At 43.7% G+C, this 15,895-nt stretch overlaps 1 protein-coding gene across 1 annotated transcript in view; it reads left to right on the forward strand.

Moving 5' to 3' along the window:
• Dnah9 (dynein axonemal heavy chain 9) overlaps positions 1 to 15,895 on the forward strand; it is a 342,434-nt gene that overhangs the window by 51,682 nt on the left and 274,857 nt on the right. The window contains exons 13-17 of the mRNA XM_038324554.1: positions 407 to 662; positions 1,357 to 1,598; positions 6,468 to 6,603; positions 10,174 to 10,370; positions 10,464 to 10,888. Coding sequence (XP_038180482.1) covers positions 407 to 662; positions 1,357 to 1,598; positions 6,468 to 6,603; positions 10,174 to 10,370; positions 10,464 to 10,888 — 1,256 coding nt within the window. The remainder of the gene's footprint in view (positions 1 to 406; positions 663 to 1,356; positions 1,599 to 6,467; positions 6,604 to 10,173; positions 10,371 to 10,463; positions 10,889 to 15,895) is intronic.

Below are 15,895 nucleotides of genomic sequence, written 5' to 3' on the forward strand. Positions count from 1 at the left end.
GCTTCTCTGTAGGTGCATGCATGAAGATACTACCGGAGTTTACATTTCCATCTCTGCATGCCTATGGGTTGTTCAAGCAGGTGATTCACCCCCAGGTGGGGCTGGCAGCATAGCCTCTTCTCAGGAGCCACATATTCTAAGCATAGGAAACAAAGCCCTCCCCTTTGCTGCCAGTGGCTCCTTTCTCAGTATCTCCTACTGGTGGTCTTGCTGCCATCCAAGTTATCTTCTCTCTGCCGAATGCTTACTCTTCCTTCCCTGAGCTGTATGCCAGGAGCTGATGGAGACAGAGGTCAACTAGAGGCCCAAGGCCTTTAGGCCCCTGAGACTCTTGGGTCCTTCCTGGATACAGCTGCTTTCCTGCTGCCCCTAAGCAAATGCTACTTGTGTTGGCTTCTTTCCTCAGCTGATTTCAGTGTTGAAAGAAATGAGCTATCTTCAGTCCACTGAAGTGAATCTTATTCCCGAGACAGCAGCAACCATGTTCTCCTCCAGGGAATTCTATCGGCAGCTTGTGGCCAACTTGGAGTTGATGGCAAATTGGTACAACAAGGTTATGAAAACTCTGCTTGAGGTGGAATTTCCGCTAGTAGAGAAAGAGCTGCAAAATATTGATCTCCGCCTGAGAGCTGCAGAGGAGACACTGAGCTGGAAAACAGAAGGTAACAGGGAGCCACCTTCAGTCAGAAGGGAATGTGGGGACTGAAAAACCCAGCAAAGCTAAAAGACCCCTCATTATCCTCCGCAACCTGATTTGGCTTAGAAACAAAATGCTGCCTCTTTTCAGACACATTTGTCAGGGGCAGAGGGGGAAATATATAAAACCTAAATTATGTAAGATTGCCATGATTTTTAAGTCTATCACAAAGTTTAATCTAAAATGTGAAGAATTATGGAATAGGAAAGATAATTAAAGTCCCCAGAAAGCTTAGAGTTCAAAAAGGAGATCATAGCTAGCTCATGAAAGTCGTAGAATATTCCATTAACCATGTTAGGACTTTACCCAATATGTGAAAAGAAATACCATTTTTCAACCCACAGTACAGTGCAAGTTACTATAATCAAAAGATGACTAATCCACATAAAAGCATCTAATTTCTCTGGAATTCCCTAGCAGCAATGATACCTCTTATGTATGTCATAACTACATTGTTTGTCTTACTGTATAATAGAATTATGGGAAGGGCTGACTTTTTAATAAAGTCAGGAATGGTCTCTGCTGAAAATGAAGTAACCTGCACAGAAAAGTCTCCTACAGTCTTCAGGCATAAACTCCCATCAATCATAGCACACAGCCCCTCAGCTTTGCCACCACCATGTACCATTTCAGTTGATTCTATTTCTTTTGGGGAGCAGGCGTTTGGGATTATACCATGCAAATAACCAATAGCATTCATGACCTGGAACAAAGAATTCAGAAGACAAAAGACAACGTGGAAGAGATTCAGAACATCATGAAAACATGGGTGTCTCCAATATTTAAGAGAAAAGATGGGAAAAAAGAATGCTCCCTTTCTCTGGATGATCAGCAGGATCGCAAGGAAAAATACTACGGCCTCATCAGGGACTCTGGCGTTAAGATTCACGCTCTTGTTCAGGTAACAAGGGGTCTCTTAGACGCACTATCGAGAAGGGTGTGTGAATGCTAGAAAGGAATCTGTGCGTTAGAATAATCAATACATGCTGTGTCTTCTGAAAGCAAGAATAAAACTTCAGACTAACAGTAAAACAACTAAAGCTAGGAGATCATAAGGCCCCAAATCAACGTGTCAGTATGACCACTGTCTAAATTAACTCCAGTCTCACCCCTAACCCCTAAATCTAGGAGGAGATGGCAGAGCAGAATCCAAAATCATCCACTGCGCTAACCAGCCAAACCCCGCCCATGCAGCCTGGTGTGGCTCTAGGGGATTATCTTTCTGACCTCTCTCTAAAGAGCCTTGAGAGATGAGAGAGTGTCGTGGCATCCCTGCCATGATCAGAAGAAAGAACTCACAGTGCCACAGTTAATATAGCCAGGCTTTATGTCCTGTAGTGTGGTCAGGGCAGCCTCATGTCCCACCACCCACAACTAAAGCCTCTCTGTGAGTATTGGGATAGAAATGGCCGCCAGCCCCAACACTACTGGAAAAGCCGTGGACACTGTCTGGCAGGTTGACTCATGTCAGAAGTCGAGAAGAAATCACTATTCTAGAAAGGCTGTTCTTAAAACACAATTAAGATGTCCAGTCAGAAATGTTAATGATGACCCATTAAATGAAGGAGATAGTTGCCTAAATTATGCCTTTGAAAGATGAAGAACTTTTTTTACTTTGTTTTCTTGACGTCTTCTGGTACTAGATTTAGTAATTTTAGGATGTATTTGTTTATCTTTTAAAACAAACTCCTAGGATAGGAATTTAGGGTCTTGACATTAGACCTTTCTTTCTTTGATGTGTATGGCTTCCATGAAGTTTAGTTTGTTTGCTGTATTGTTTTGTTTTGTTTTTCTTTTCAAGACAAGGTTTCTCTGTGTGTAGCTTTGGAGACTGTCCTGGAACTCACTCTGTAGACCAGGAGCCGACCTTGAACTCATAGAGAGAGATCTGCCAGCCTCTGCCTCCCGAGTGCTGGGATTAAAGGCTTGTGCCACCACTGCCTAAACTGCTGTACCTTGCTATTGGCTTCAGGGTTTCCCATGTGCCACTTGGTTAACCCAGTGATCATTTAGGAATGTATGCTCTAATTTTCTTATGCTTCATACTTCTTTGCATATCTTAATGGAATTGATGCCTAATTTAGCTCTGTGGTCAGAGACAGGCTGGGGATTAACTGAGATTTTTTTCTGCACCCTAGTCCATAGTCTCTCTTGGTGATGATTTCTTGGGCATTGACAATGTCTTCTGCTGTTTGGTGTGGCATCATTTGGGATCTGTGGGATGCCTTCTGGCCTTGTTTATCTATTTGTTCTATCAGTTGATGGAGGTGGAACATTAAAATCTCTGTTGTTTTAGATGTGTCTATTTAATCCTTTAGTTCTGTCAAATTTTTCATCATGGATGTGAGCTCTGTTAGCACAAGCTCACTTATAATTTACAATGATCATAATCCCGTGATGAATTGACTGTGCCATCATTGTGAAAGTCCTTCTTGATTTCCGATTATACTCCTTCGTTTTGAAGTCTGGTTTTTTTTTTTTTTTTTTTTGATAATGTAACTTTCCTTCCTAATTCATTAGTTCTATTATTTGCATTATCCATCTCCCAACACTCTTCCCTTCAACCTAGTTAGTTCTCTATATTCAAAAATGCTCATCTTTGTAACCAGTTTATAGTAGAAGCATTTATAATTTCTTAGATTTAAAAAATTATGTGTATATGTGTATGTCTGTAGGTATGTGGACCAGTCAGTGTAGATACCCATGGAATCTAGAGATAACCCTGGATCCCCAGATGCTGGAGTTGTAGGTGGTTGTGAGCCACCCTGAAGTGGATGCTGAGAACCTAATTTGGGTCCTCTATGAGAACAGTATGTGTTCTTAACTGTTGAGCTGTCTTTCTCAGCCCAAGAAATGTGTTCTTATCAGTAACGATTCCCCTTTTAACTGGAATCCTCGGATTGTTTATGTGAAATATGGATATAAAAGAGTCTATTTCTGCTATGTTTTCATTTGTTTTGTGTCTTTCTTCCCCTCTGTTTTTTCTGCGTCCATGACCTTGTGGGTTCACATATAATTTTCAACATCCAAATGACAGCCCAGTTATTCTTCCAGCGTTTACAAAGTTGCCTTCCTTTGCTAGGGACTGATAGAGGTTTCATCCCGAGCCATAGAGACCTTGGACAGGGCAGGTCCACTTAGCCCCTCCAGCTTGCCATGGTTAGCTTGGATGGTCCACTTGACACATGTGAATAGGGAGTTTCAAGGAGAAATGATTTCAGTTAGGCTGGCTTCTGGGCGAGCGTGTGAAGAACTTTGTTCATGAGGTTATTTGAGCACATGCTGAGTGTGGGAGGCTCAAGTCTGACAGGCTGGGCTGTTCGAAGCTGCAAGAGCGGTGAGCATTGACATACCCGCACTGCTTCGTTGTTCTCTGCACTTGACTGTGACTGTATTGTTCCTACTTCAAGTATCTGCCTCCTTGACTTCCTCACAACGACGAACTGGAATTAAGAGATTAAAACACAACTTTTCTCCCTTAAGTTTTTATCACAGCAATAGAAAGAAAAACTAAGATACCCTCATTATATAACACCTATGCTACATTAATGTATTAAATATAGTAATAGAGGAGTAATGATTGAATTAATTCAATCATTAATATGTTAAATACCACTAGACTTTTTCATTAAAATTTTAAGAAAAAAATGAAATAAAAAATTTTTAAGTAAAAGAGAAATGAAAATATGAGGAAGACTTATTGAAAAGAAGAAGAAATCAAAACGGAGTGGGAGAGGGATGAGAGAGTAATGAGAAGTGAATGTATTCAAAATGCATTATGCACATTTATAAAATTTTCTAAAATAAGCACAAATTTAAAGAAAATAGGGAAATGCATTGCCTAAATTATAAATAATTTTCCATCTTCTTTGTAAAAGAAACTTAGAAATATTAATAGTGTTCTCCCTTTACCCACATACTCAGCAGAGTCATGCTTTGTGTGCTTTCCTGGAGATCTGGGCTGCTATCTACATTCATTTCCCTTAGACCTAAGGAATCTTATTTAGTCTCCTGGAGTTCATGCCTCATGTTGAAACAGCATCTCAGCTTTGAGCAAAACTAGCCTTGATTTTGCCTGGTCTTGGAAGGGCAGTTTTACTGTATACAGAATCCCATGTAGTCTGGCTTTATTTCATACACTGTTGCTTGGCCTTCATCCCCACACTGTTCCGTATGAAGCAGGTCATTGTATCTTTGTTTTCTCTGGACTATATTACCTCTTTTTGAGTTTCTCCCCCTGCCCCACTACCTTTAGTTTTTTTTGAGACAGGGTTTCTCTGTGTAACAGCCCTAGCTGTCCTGAAACTAGTTCTTGTAGACCAGGCTGACCTCGAACTCATGGAGATCTGCCTGCCGCTGTCTCCCGAGTGCTGGGATTAAAGACATGCGCTATCACCACCCAGCTCAAGTTGCTTTCAATAGATGGATGCATATTCTTTTCTCAGTTTTCAATTTGGCTATGATGTGCCTGAGCGGATTTTCATTGCTCTCACCCAGCATGGAGTTTATAAGCTCCTTGGATCTTCTTTTCACCAGATTTGAGAATATATTTTGGGTTCCAGTTATTTTGTTTTAGTGATGGTGTCTCCCTCTTTAACCCAGACTGCCTTGAAGTCACGCTCCTCCTCTCTGAGCCTACTGAGAATCAGGATTGCATGTGTGTGCAAAGTGTACCTCGATCACTTGTTCCTTATTTGTTTTACAACTACAATGGTCTTGTCTAATCAAAAATCTACTCTATTTTCTAAGCCTGACCTTTTTTGTGAAACAGAAGTTTGTCACATAAAATACGCTTAACCGTTACTTAGTGTAGAAACATACATCTTAACACCTGCAAGCTACTGCTCATCATCACGTATTACAATTTGCATAATGATGGGCTTAAAGTCATTAAGAAAACCTTAAATCTACTTAGGATGTAAAGGCGTTGGTAATGCATCTTCAAAATCTTAGAATCGTGTCACTTAAAAGCAGGATTGTGAAATCATTAAGCTCCAGCGGGATCTATAATGTGGCAGTGTTTGCTAAAGGGGTAAGTGTGAGCCATTTAAGGGAGTCACCTCCCTGGGTTACCTAGAAAGAAGCATAAAGGCTCAATGAAAATGACGGAAAGCAGATGGATGTCTGTGCCGAGCATCACTGAACACTTGGGCTTCCACGTCTTGATGTCCAAACCTTGTTACCATGGTGATACTCAGGGTACCCTGGGTCAAGAAGTGGGGGGAGGGGACACAGACAGACAGAGACAGAGACAGAGAGACACACAGAGATTTCTCATATGGTTTGGTTTCTAAATCACTTAGTGGGATGATGTAAGGCCTTTAATTAATATCAAGTGCCAACCACAGAGCATAGCCCATTTCTAAGGATTATACAGGCAATACTTTGCAGCCCTGAATCCTAGTCATCCTTCTGTCTACCGTACCTCCTCCTCTGATGTTCCTCCCTCAGCAGTATGAGCAATGAGAGCTGTCAAAGTACACATGTGCCATTTTCCTCAGCATTCCCCCTGGAAAGCCATCCAGACCCTGTCCTCCATCCTCAGAGACAGACAAGGCCCCACATCTCCTTCACAGACCTGATTTATGTTCCCCACAGTCAATGGCTTTCTCCATTTGCAAGAATAGACTGTGAGGATGTGTAACTTCGCTGAGAGGTTTTGTGTTGTTGTTGTTTATTTTTTTGTATGAGTTTTTATTGGTAATGGTTTTTCCAGTTCTCCTGTGTTGTTAAATATGGCTTACCCCCTTTCTTTTTTTTTCTTTTGTAGGAAAACCTGGTTCTATTTGCAGCAGACCCAGCATCCAGCATCTGGAAGACATACGTGAACTACATCGATTCCATGTTGTTGGATGGATTCTTTCTTGCCATTGACTGCTCTCTGAAATACCTGCTGGAAAACACTGGTAACTACCAATGGAGGGCAATGGGCCATGGCTGGGCAGATAACAGCAGCAGTCGCTACTGTATCAAAGTGAAGTGCAGTTGAGGTTTGCCAAAGTGCTGGGATGTTTTGTGAGTGATGCCGAGTAAACTAGCAGAAGGTTGTACCAAGAGAAATGCATCGTGCCTCTAAACATCACACGCACACATAGCAAGAGAGGACTCCACCAAACTCAAGATCCAGGAAACAGGTGGCTGGAGCTGGAGCCATGGGAAGCGGTTACTAAGGACAGCTTCCTTTGCAGTTGACTTGTGGGCAGATAGGGGGATGTTCTGTGTCTTGGACATGTTCTAGCTCTGTGGCCTTTGTGAAACATTGAAGGTTTGAAGTTACCAGGCAAAGTAGGGAAAACAAAAAACAAAAACAGGAATATATGTGAGAAAGAGTCAAGAAGCAAGAGAGACTAAAGCTCTCAGAAGGGAGAAAAATGTTAAGAAGGTAATGAGCCATCTCTGAAGCTATTAGAAAGAGATAAAGACTTTGAATCAGAGTGGACAAACTGGGGTAAGGTGCACAGAGTCAAAATCCTTAGAACATCTCAATGTGGCTAGTAAATGGTGTTATAGAAAGGGCAGAAGAGTTCAAGACTAAAAATTAAACTAGACCTTCACATGCTGATGAATTCTGGGTTGCCTAGCAAGGGTCATGTTGAATAATGGGTCAAAATACACAATCAAAGGAAGATTTTGAAGGCAGAGGATCAAAGTGAGATGGGTGTCTAATGTCACCTATAACCAGGAACAGAGATAGCATTAGCAGGCCAACGTGAATCCTGATACCCAGCCCGTGAAAGGATGCAGACAGTAGAAGTGTTCAGCTCAGTGTATCTGCAAAAAACATCTCCATGGCATTGGCAGCTGGAAAAGGTAGGGTACAAAGTGTGATCTCTGCATGTAGGGAGCAGGGCTGCCCCAAATGAAAAAAAGGATGGCAATGCACTCTGGGAGGTCGGTTTCTAGATCCTGGGACACTGAAACCTGAGAACTAGCCCTTAGCTACCAACATGAGCGTTCTCTTCTTAGTGAACTGGACAGACTTCTCTGATGTTAGAAATTTGGGCAGCCTCCCACCCAGCCCTTGCCTAGACCTAGGATGATGCCACAGCCACTTTAGGGACAGTCCCTACAGATGGTATCTCAGGTTAGTGACCCCACCCTTGCCTCATTGCTATCTGAATGCTGATATGGAATGGCCTGATGTGCCACTGGCCCTCTGATGGAAGACAAGATCGGAAATGAAAGAATGGAGAATAACTGGCATGTTTCTCCAAGATCACCAACGTAATATTCCCTTCCCTGAAGACCAAAAAGCGTAGGAACATCGTTTCTTCAGCATACAGCCCTTCCAAATCCTTTGGGTGGTGAATATTTCTTAGCAGAATGTGAACTTTATGGCTGCTATGAAATTTAAGCCCAGGTGTGCTGGCATACACCTGTAATTCTAGCATCTAGGAGGCTGAGGCAGGAGAAACACAAGTTTGAGGCCAGAGGGACTACATAGCAAATTCTACTTCAACTGGGCTACATAAAAGCACTCTCTCTCAAAAAAAAAAACCAAAAAACAACAACAAAAACAACCCACAACAAAACAAAAACAGGGTTTTACAGATAAAGACACTAGATTTTTCTTATTAGGTCCATTTCTGCCTCCCTGAGTTGGGTCAAAACTGCATGTATCTATGGCTTTGGTTGACTTCCTTGTCATATCTGCTCCAGTTTGCATAAATGACAAATTACATGCTACCTACCCCACCAAGAAACATCCCCTGCAAATTACCTGCTAAGGACTGGCTTGTACCTCCATTGAAGAAGTGGGGCAGTGTTTCCCCTGTCGTAATGATGTCTACATTTTATCCAATGTAGGGATTTCGTTCTGATGCCAGCATGTGTGGCAAATAGTCCCATAGCCTCAAATGTTCTCTCAAATCTTGTAAGTGCCATAAACCATATGTAGGCTTACCTACTAAGGTATGACGTTCTACGGCAATGTGCCATGTGCGGCCGACTACACATCACACAGCCCTGACTAAAATCTTTGAAATCCAGAATGCTCTGAGATACTAGCCACGGCCTAAATGCTTTAGCTGTCAGGCCATTTGAGACTTTGGATCAGGACGGCTCCATGAGCCATCTGTGCAGATAGTCTAACTCCCCTGGAGTCCTCCTAGCCCCAAACACTTCAGGCATGCGATGCCCAATCTATTTAAAGACAAGTTCCATGGCATTTTTATCACTGTTTGTATTGTTGTTTCCAGCTCCCCCCAGAGATCAACCTGTGAGACTCTTGGTAAACTTGTCTCCCTTGGGTTGAAATGCACTTGAGACCCTCTGAGTCCCACAATAATATTCATTATTCCATCTCTGTGGTTTTAAAAGTAAGATCTTAGTCTTCCATAGGATCTTTGAGGACCCTGTAGTTTTTAGTTAAAGTGAATGGGAAAGCTACAGTAACCATAGCTCCATCCAAAATATGACTTAAGGGATAAAGAAGGCCACCCCACCCCAAGCAGTAGTCCACGAGAATGGCTATTTTGTGGCAGGTCACTCTAATTCTGTAGTTCTGTCATTCTTCAGGGCTTGGCCTCAGTCTATGGTAGAGAGAGTCATGTCACATCCAAGGTTTAGTCTGTGAGGAAGGAGGAAGGAATGTGTAAGAAAGGGTCACCTGACCCCCTGGGGTCCCATCCAATCATTCCCTAGTGGGAATCACATTATTACATATAAATCCCTATAGAGGTGGGGACTTTGCTCACACACCCAGTTTTAGCTCTTTTACTAAGAATAAGAGGGTAAGAATAAGAGTCAGTCAGGAGACTTCATTAGGCCACACTGTCCAGCCCACAACACTCTCCCGTTCAGTTTCTGCTGTCAAAAGATGCACGATTGTCAGCAGGAACCAGGAACTTTAAGTATTCATCTTACACATGGAACACGGTGCTCCATGTTATATTTTGACTTAAATCTAGTAAGGCAACTTCATCTAGCAAGTAATCAGGAATCTGTGAATTATTTATGCTGTTTTTAAAATTTTTATCACTGCAAGACTACAGAATTAAAGTAAGCCCCATGGTTATAGAAGAGGAACGGAAAAGGTAGGATTGCGATATTTCGGTGCTCTTTCCCGTGTGAATGTGGGCAGGCACACCCCACTCATGAAAGGGATCATGGTGGGATTGTGTGGTGGACTACGTGGGCTCCCCTTCAGGAGAAGTGGCATCACCCCAGGAGGCAGTTGAGACCGTGGAAGGGAACTGGCTCCGGCTGGTCTGTCACTGGACCGTGTACTTCAAGGGCAAGAAAAGTAAATGCCCTGTGATTCCCCAGGAGAACCCCACACAAGAACAGGCTCATTCCGAATGTCAGCGGTTCCCTGTGGAGACACACACTACTGCAGGGCTGCCCCCTCCCGCTGTCAGGCAGAATTTACATTTTCAGTTGTCTGCGTTCTCAAGAAATGCTTGGGTCTGACTTTTATGAAATGATGCCTTGCCCACATGCCCGCTCACCGTCATTTTTGTCGCCTTCTTTTCTAGCGTATAAGACTGGGATCACCCCGATATTTGAAGCACAGCTCAGTCTTGTCCCCCCGGAATTAGTTTTCCACCCGTCTCTGGACTCTGGAGTGAAGGGGGGCTTGTATGACATTGTTGAGAGTCTCCTCGACAGCATCTTTGCAGTACCATCTCTGGTTCCCCGACTGTCCCCACACAGTGACTCTCCTCACTATCAGGTACCGAACCTGCGAGCATCTGCCTTTCCTCCACAGCTGGAAGAGCTCACTAAGCCGTAATGTAACCGCCCTGCTGTTGTCTCACTCCCCCAGGGTGAGCTGGAAGACATGGCTGACTTAGCTAGCCTGCGGAGCGCGCTCATGGAGAGGGTGCAGAAAATGATGACTCTCTGCTGCAGCTACCGGAATACCTTCAGCCAGTATTCCTACCTCTACGTGGAGGACAGGAAGGAGATTCTCGGTCAGTTTCTGCTCTATGGGCACGTCCTCACACCCGAGGAGATAGAAGCCCATGCAGAGGATGGTATCCCAGAGACCCCACCCCTCCTCCACCACTTTAAAGTCCAGATAGACTCATATGAAAAGCTCTATGACGAGGTGGTCAGCCTGGAGCCCACCAAGGTGTTTGACGGCTGGATGCAAGTGGATGTGCGACCCTTCAAGGCCTCTCTGTTAAACACAATAAAGAAGTGGAGCCTCATGTTCAAGCAGCATCTTGTTGACTACGTCACTAACAGGTAACCCCATTGTCCTAGCTCCCTTCTAGCATCCCAGGCTGCAGGGATGCCATGCTTGGAATCCTCTTCGTATCTTTCCCCGCTGATGGATTAAATTAAAACAGCTTGCAGACACATCAAGTCTTTCCAATAACATGCTAATTTCAGCCCTGTCCCTTCTTGGTTATTTTCCACTCAGAGCTCAGTGGGTGGGAAACACCTAGTAAGTGGGAAATGCCATGAGAGACCATACTCACAGACCCACTTCCTTCCTTCACAGTTCTGACTGTGAAATCTAAGTCTTGGAGGCAGAAGGGGTCTAATTTTAATTTTTAGATTTTATTTCCTACCACTTCCACCTTGCTCCAGATGTTCCAGCTATGCAATGTGGAAGTCATTAGAGCTGCGGGCTCCTGTGTGCCACTCTGTGCCGTCCTAACCATGTCACACATAGACTCTGAAAGTCTGTCTCTCCGAAGACTCAGACTGCCTAGCACTGCATCTTATAATCTGGAGCCCTGTTCCCTGCATCCCTGTTCTAATTGATTGACAGTCCTCTGGTCACTCCATCTTAGTCATTGTCCCTAGAATCTTCCCAGCTGCCTCTACTCCCAACCTTGAGGAGTGCGCATGTGCAGAGAGGGTACAGCCCCTCTGTCCAATGATCGCCCTTGGTGTGTCAGATGACATCGTAGGGAACCCAGCCTGGCCCCACGCCTGCATTCTGAGCTGACCCTGCTCAGGGCTGAAGCTGCCCCAATCCAGAGACAGCAAGACTGAGGCATCACATGCATAAAAGAAATCCAAGGGACTGCCAGAAGGTGCTCCAGTACCACACAAAGCCTTGCAAAGCACGGTGGGGATGGTTTGCACAGGCCACTGGGGTTCCTTTGGAAGCAGCAGCTGGTTTTGCTACATTCAGGAAAGCTTTTGATCACCGAGGCAGTGGAGGCAAGAGGAAGAATAGTTAGTGGGTTGTTTAGTGCAGACAAAATGGCCCTGGAAGAAGCACCGTGAGGGGAAGGCTTTGTGGCCCTCCCTTAGTAAGCCTGGCAACCCATAAACACTGGGCACATTTTGGAATGTACAGTTTGTTTTTGAGTAGAGAGAGTGCAACATGTTACAAATTGTGTGTTATAGTTTCCAAGCAGAAAGAGACCTGCTATGCTATGTGAGTCCACGCAGGGAACATTTATGTTGGGCAAAGAGACAAAAGATATGTGAGTAAAAGCCCCAGTTGTGGTTTTTGTGGGAAGAAATGAGTTAGCCATGTTATTCACCTAGTGTTGGTGCATTGAAGAAACTTTAGTGGGCTCTGGAGCCCAGGGCTGTCCCAGAGATGATAGGGGATCATGGCCAGAATATAGGAACCTGGTATAGGAGGTAGACTCTGAGGTTGGTGTGTGTGAGAGATGCATTTGTTAGTGAAGAAGGTTCCCTGAATGTAGGCTCTTCCTCACAGAGTAGTCGCCCTCCTATGTGACAGAATAAAAGACCCTGTCTGCTAAGCACAATGGTGGAGCCATCATGGCAAGCCAGCACATAGATTCAGGGGGCCCGGCAGTTGGTTTAACAGGATAAATCCACAGCCTAACAGTTAGGAAGCCTGAGCTCCTGCCTTTAACCCTATTTCCTTCCTTCCTTCTTTTTCTTTCTTTTCTGTTTGTTTTCTACAGAGTTTCTCTGTGTAGTCCTGGCTGTCCTGGAACTCACTCTGTAGACCAGAATGACCTCAAACCCAGAGATCCACCTGCCTCTGCCTCCCGAGTGCTGGGTTTAAAGGAGCATACTACCACTGCCTGGCAACTTTATTCCTGAAAATATGCAATGCAAGGTTAAATTTTAAGTCAGTGATTCTGTCCATTTTGTAATCCTTGAGTATTTTATTGTGATATTGAGGACTAGATAAAATAAAAATAATAAGAAAAAATAAAAGTTACTTGTTACTGAGCATCTGTTGTATCCTATGAAATCAGTAACTTCTGCCTTCTTTTCATGGCCCAGATAGGTCACAACTTGCCTTACATGTTATACATGTCACTGACTGTCCGAAGTCCAGACTTCTGTTACCACCTAAACTCTCATCCCATGCAGTTGGGATGGTTCTAATCTGACTCAGTCCCGGAGAGGTCCATCCTCTCCTCCAGACTTTCACCAGACTCAGCAAAAATGACCTCTGTTCCCTTGTCTTCTCTCCACCCCCAACTAGAACCCTGTTGTCCCTGGAGGAAACTGAAGTCACTACAGTCCTCCCAGAAGGAGGCTGACTCTTCTGTATCCTCTGATCCCTGCGCCTGGAATAGAAGTATTCCCTGCTGGTGTCTACTGCTGGCCAGCCACTTCCCTTCCATCTGCTCCCAACATTACTAGCTCCACTGAAGTAACTTCTATCAGACAGTACCAAAGACCACTCCTCCTTGCTGAAGCTACCTACTAAGCTCTTACATATTCTTTCTCACCATCAGGCTCACATCCTCTCCCATCACCCTGGTGACCTCACATGCCCCTCCTTACCCCCAGTCTCCAGAACGCCTGATATGTTTCGTTGAGTCTTGCAAGCCCCATCTCTCTGCCATATGACTGCACCTGATTGTGTGCTTTCCTCTCAGTAGGGGAGAGAAAGATGGGGGAAACAATTGTTCTCTATTCAAAAGCTCAGGTGTAAGCATTCCATTTTCTGACCACACCTGGTATCTTTCCACCTCACTTATTTGGCCGCCCCGCAGTGCAGAATTCTTCAGACCAATCAGAATTTCCAACCCATTGATTCCACCACCTTCTCGGTATCTGTCAGTTCACCATAGCGTCTCACTCCCACCCTGGAAAGTCCTGACTCTATTTAAATCTCCACATCTGCACCTGAGCAGTTTATCTTGGCCGAGGCCAAAACGAACTGTTCTTCTGATCAGCCCTGTTTTCAGATATGTCAAGTACCTGCTTGTAGAAGTACCTTCAAATACCGTCATATGGTCTCAATGTTTCCGTCTCTCCCAGACCCCTTTGCCTCTGCTCTCCACAAACTCTGAAGGTTTGCCACTATCAGCAATGATGCTGTGAGTAGCATTGCATGCATTTCAAATGCGTGCGCAGCCATTCCTTCAGGATATCTCCATCCGGGCCGAGAAGCTGGTTTGAGAGCAGGTCAGCTATGGTGAGCCTGCTCCAAGGTAGAGGAGAGCCTGTGTGAGCATCACTGTGTCCCGGCACCCTCAGCACTTCTTGGCACCAGTCATCCTGGCCCCTTCAGTGGGAGTGTCACGGTCTTTCACTGTGCTGAGCACGATCCATTACTTTGATCGGGAATAAGGTGCCTTGTCTCTTCGTGTCTTTGGTGAAAGTTTTTTTTTTCCCTGTGCTATTCTTATCTCATCTTCTCTTTTCCATTGGACTTTAGTTTATATTTTTGGCGATTTAAGCATTAGTTACATATTTGAGCTGGAGAGATGGCGCAATGGTGAAGAGTCCTTGATGCTCTTGTAGAGGATCAGGGTTTGGTTTCTAAGCACACGCATCAAGGCCCAGAATCACCTGTAACTCCAATTCCAGGAAATCTGGCGCCTTCTTCTGACCTCTGTTGGAACTGAATGTGTTAAATATGTGTGTATATGCATAGCACTTATAATTCATAACAAAACTCATAACATAAACGAAACACTAATAGATATAAATTTAAAATAAAGTATTTTTAAAGTTACTCATATATTCTGTATGTCATATTTTGCTAGTTTTATATAGATCACCAATATACACAATATAACCTCTTGTTCTGTCACCTGTCTTTCCACCCCATTTACAGGCAGCTGTCTATATTCACATGGTCTACATTCAAACCACCACATGTCAAAAATACACTTTCAAAACTGCCTTTGAACTGAACGTGTACAAATTTTCTCATCGTTCCCTAAACAATGCAGCATAACAACCATGTACACAGTATGGACATTGTATGAGGTAATCATAAATAACCTAGGGAGGAGTTACTTGAAGCACATGGGAAGACTTGCACAGGGAAGATATAAATAGCGTACTGTTCTGCAGAAGGAATTTGGAATTTGGTACCCATAGGTGGTCTTGGAGCCAACATCCCACCATGTACACAGGAGGATGATTGTGCTTAGGGAATGGTTCCTAGACTCAGCATCACCAAATGCATCTGCCTTCTCCAGTAGGTTCTTTTACTCTTAGATTTATCTTGTTGGAAAAATTCTCTTTCTGCCTGGAGATCCAAGAACACCCTCTTATATTCTATTCCTAAAGTTTTAGAAATTCTCTCCCACCTTAAGTAGTTCATTGCTTCAAGAATATGGCAAAACCCTAATTACTGTAGCTTTGTAATAGATCTTGATATCTGGCTGGGTGGATCTTCACCCACTCAACTTTCACTGAGAGTGCCTTGGCAATTCTTGGCCACTTCTTTTCATATAACATTTATCCATCATTTTGTAAAAGAAAAGAGGCCTTTGAACCTTCTGATTAAACTCGTGCTGACCGTACATAAGTTTTTGAGGATTTGTATCTGTACAGAATCAAACATTGCTGTGTAAGTCTGTGACTCCTTCCCCATTCACGTCAGTCTTGTTTGCCCAGATTTTATAATCGTTACCTTTAATTCACAGGTGGTTTTTATAAACATTATTCCCCTGTGTATTTTGCTTCCTCATTCAAAATCTTTTAGGATCATATTCTCTGTGAAAATAGAATTGGTTTTGATGTATTGGTTGATTTTTCGAGGTACCTGTTAAATTACCTTATTATTCCTAATAAATGATTTGTTGGCTCTCTGGGGATCGCTATGTGCATAGCCACATCCACAGATTTACGATTTTCATTTCTTCCTCTTCAGTCATTGCTCTCATCTCGATCTCTTTTCTTACCACGCTGGCTATGACTTCCTGTCCACTGTCTGAAACAGATGTGTTGGTGGCACTCATGTCTTGAGCCTGACCCTGCAAGGACTTTTACCACTGAGTTAGATTTGCTATGAGAATGTGGTGTGTGTGTGTGTGTGTGTGTGTGTGTGTGTGTGTG

This window comes from Arvicola amphibius, chromosome 4 (assembly GCF_903992535.2).
Source record: "Arvicola amphibius chromosome 4, mArvAmp1.2, whole genome shotgun sequence".
Taxonomy (NCBI): domain Eukaryota; kingdom Metazoa; phylum Chordata; class Mammalia; order Rodentia; family Cricetidae; genus Arvicola; species Arvicola amphibius.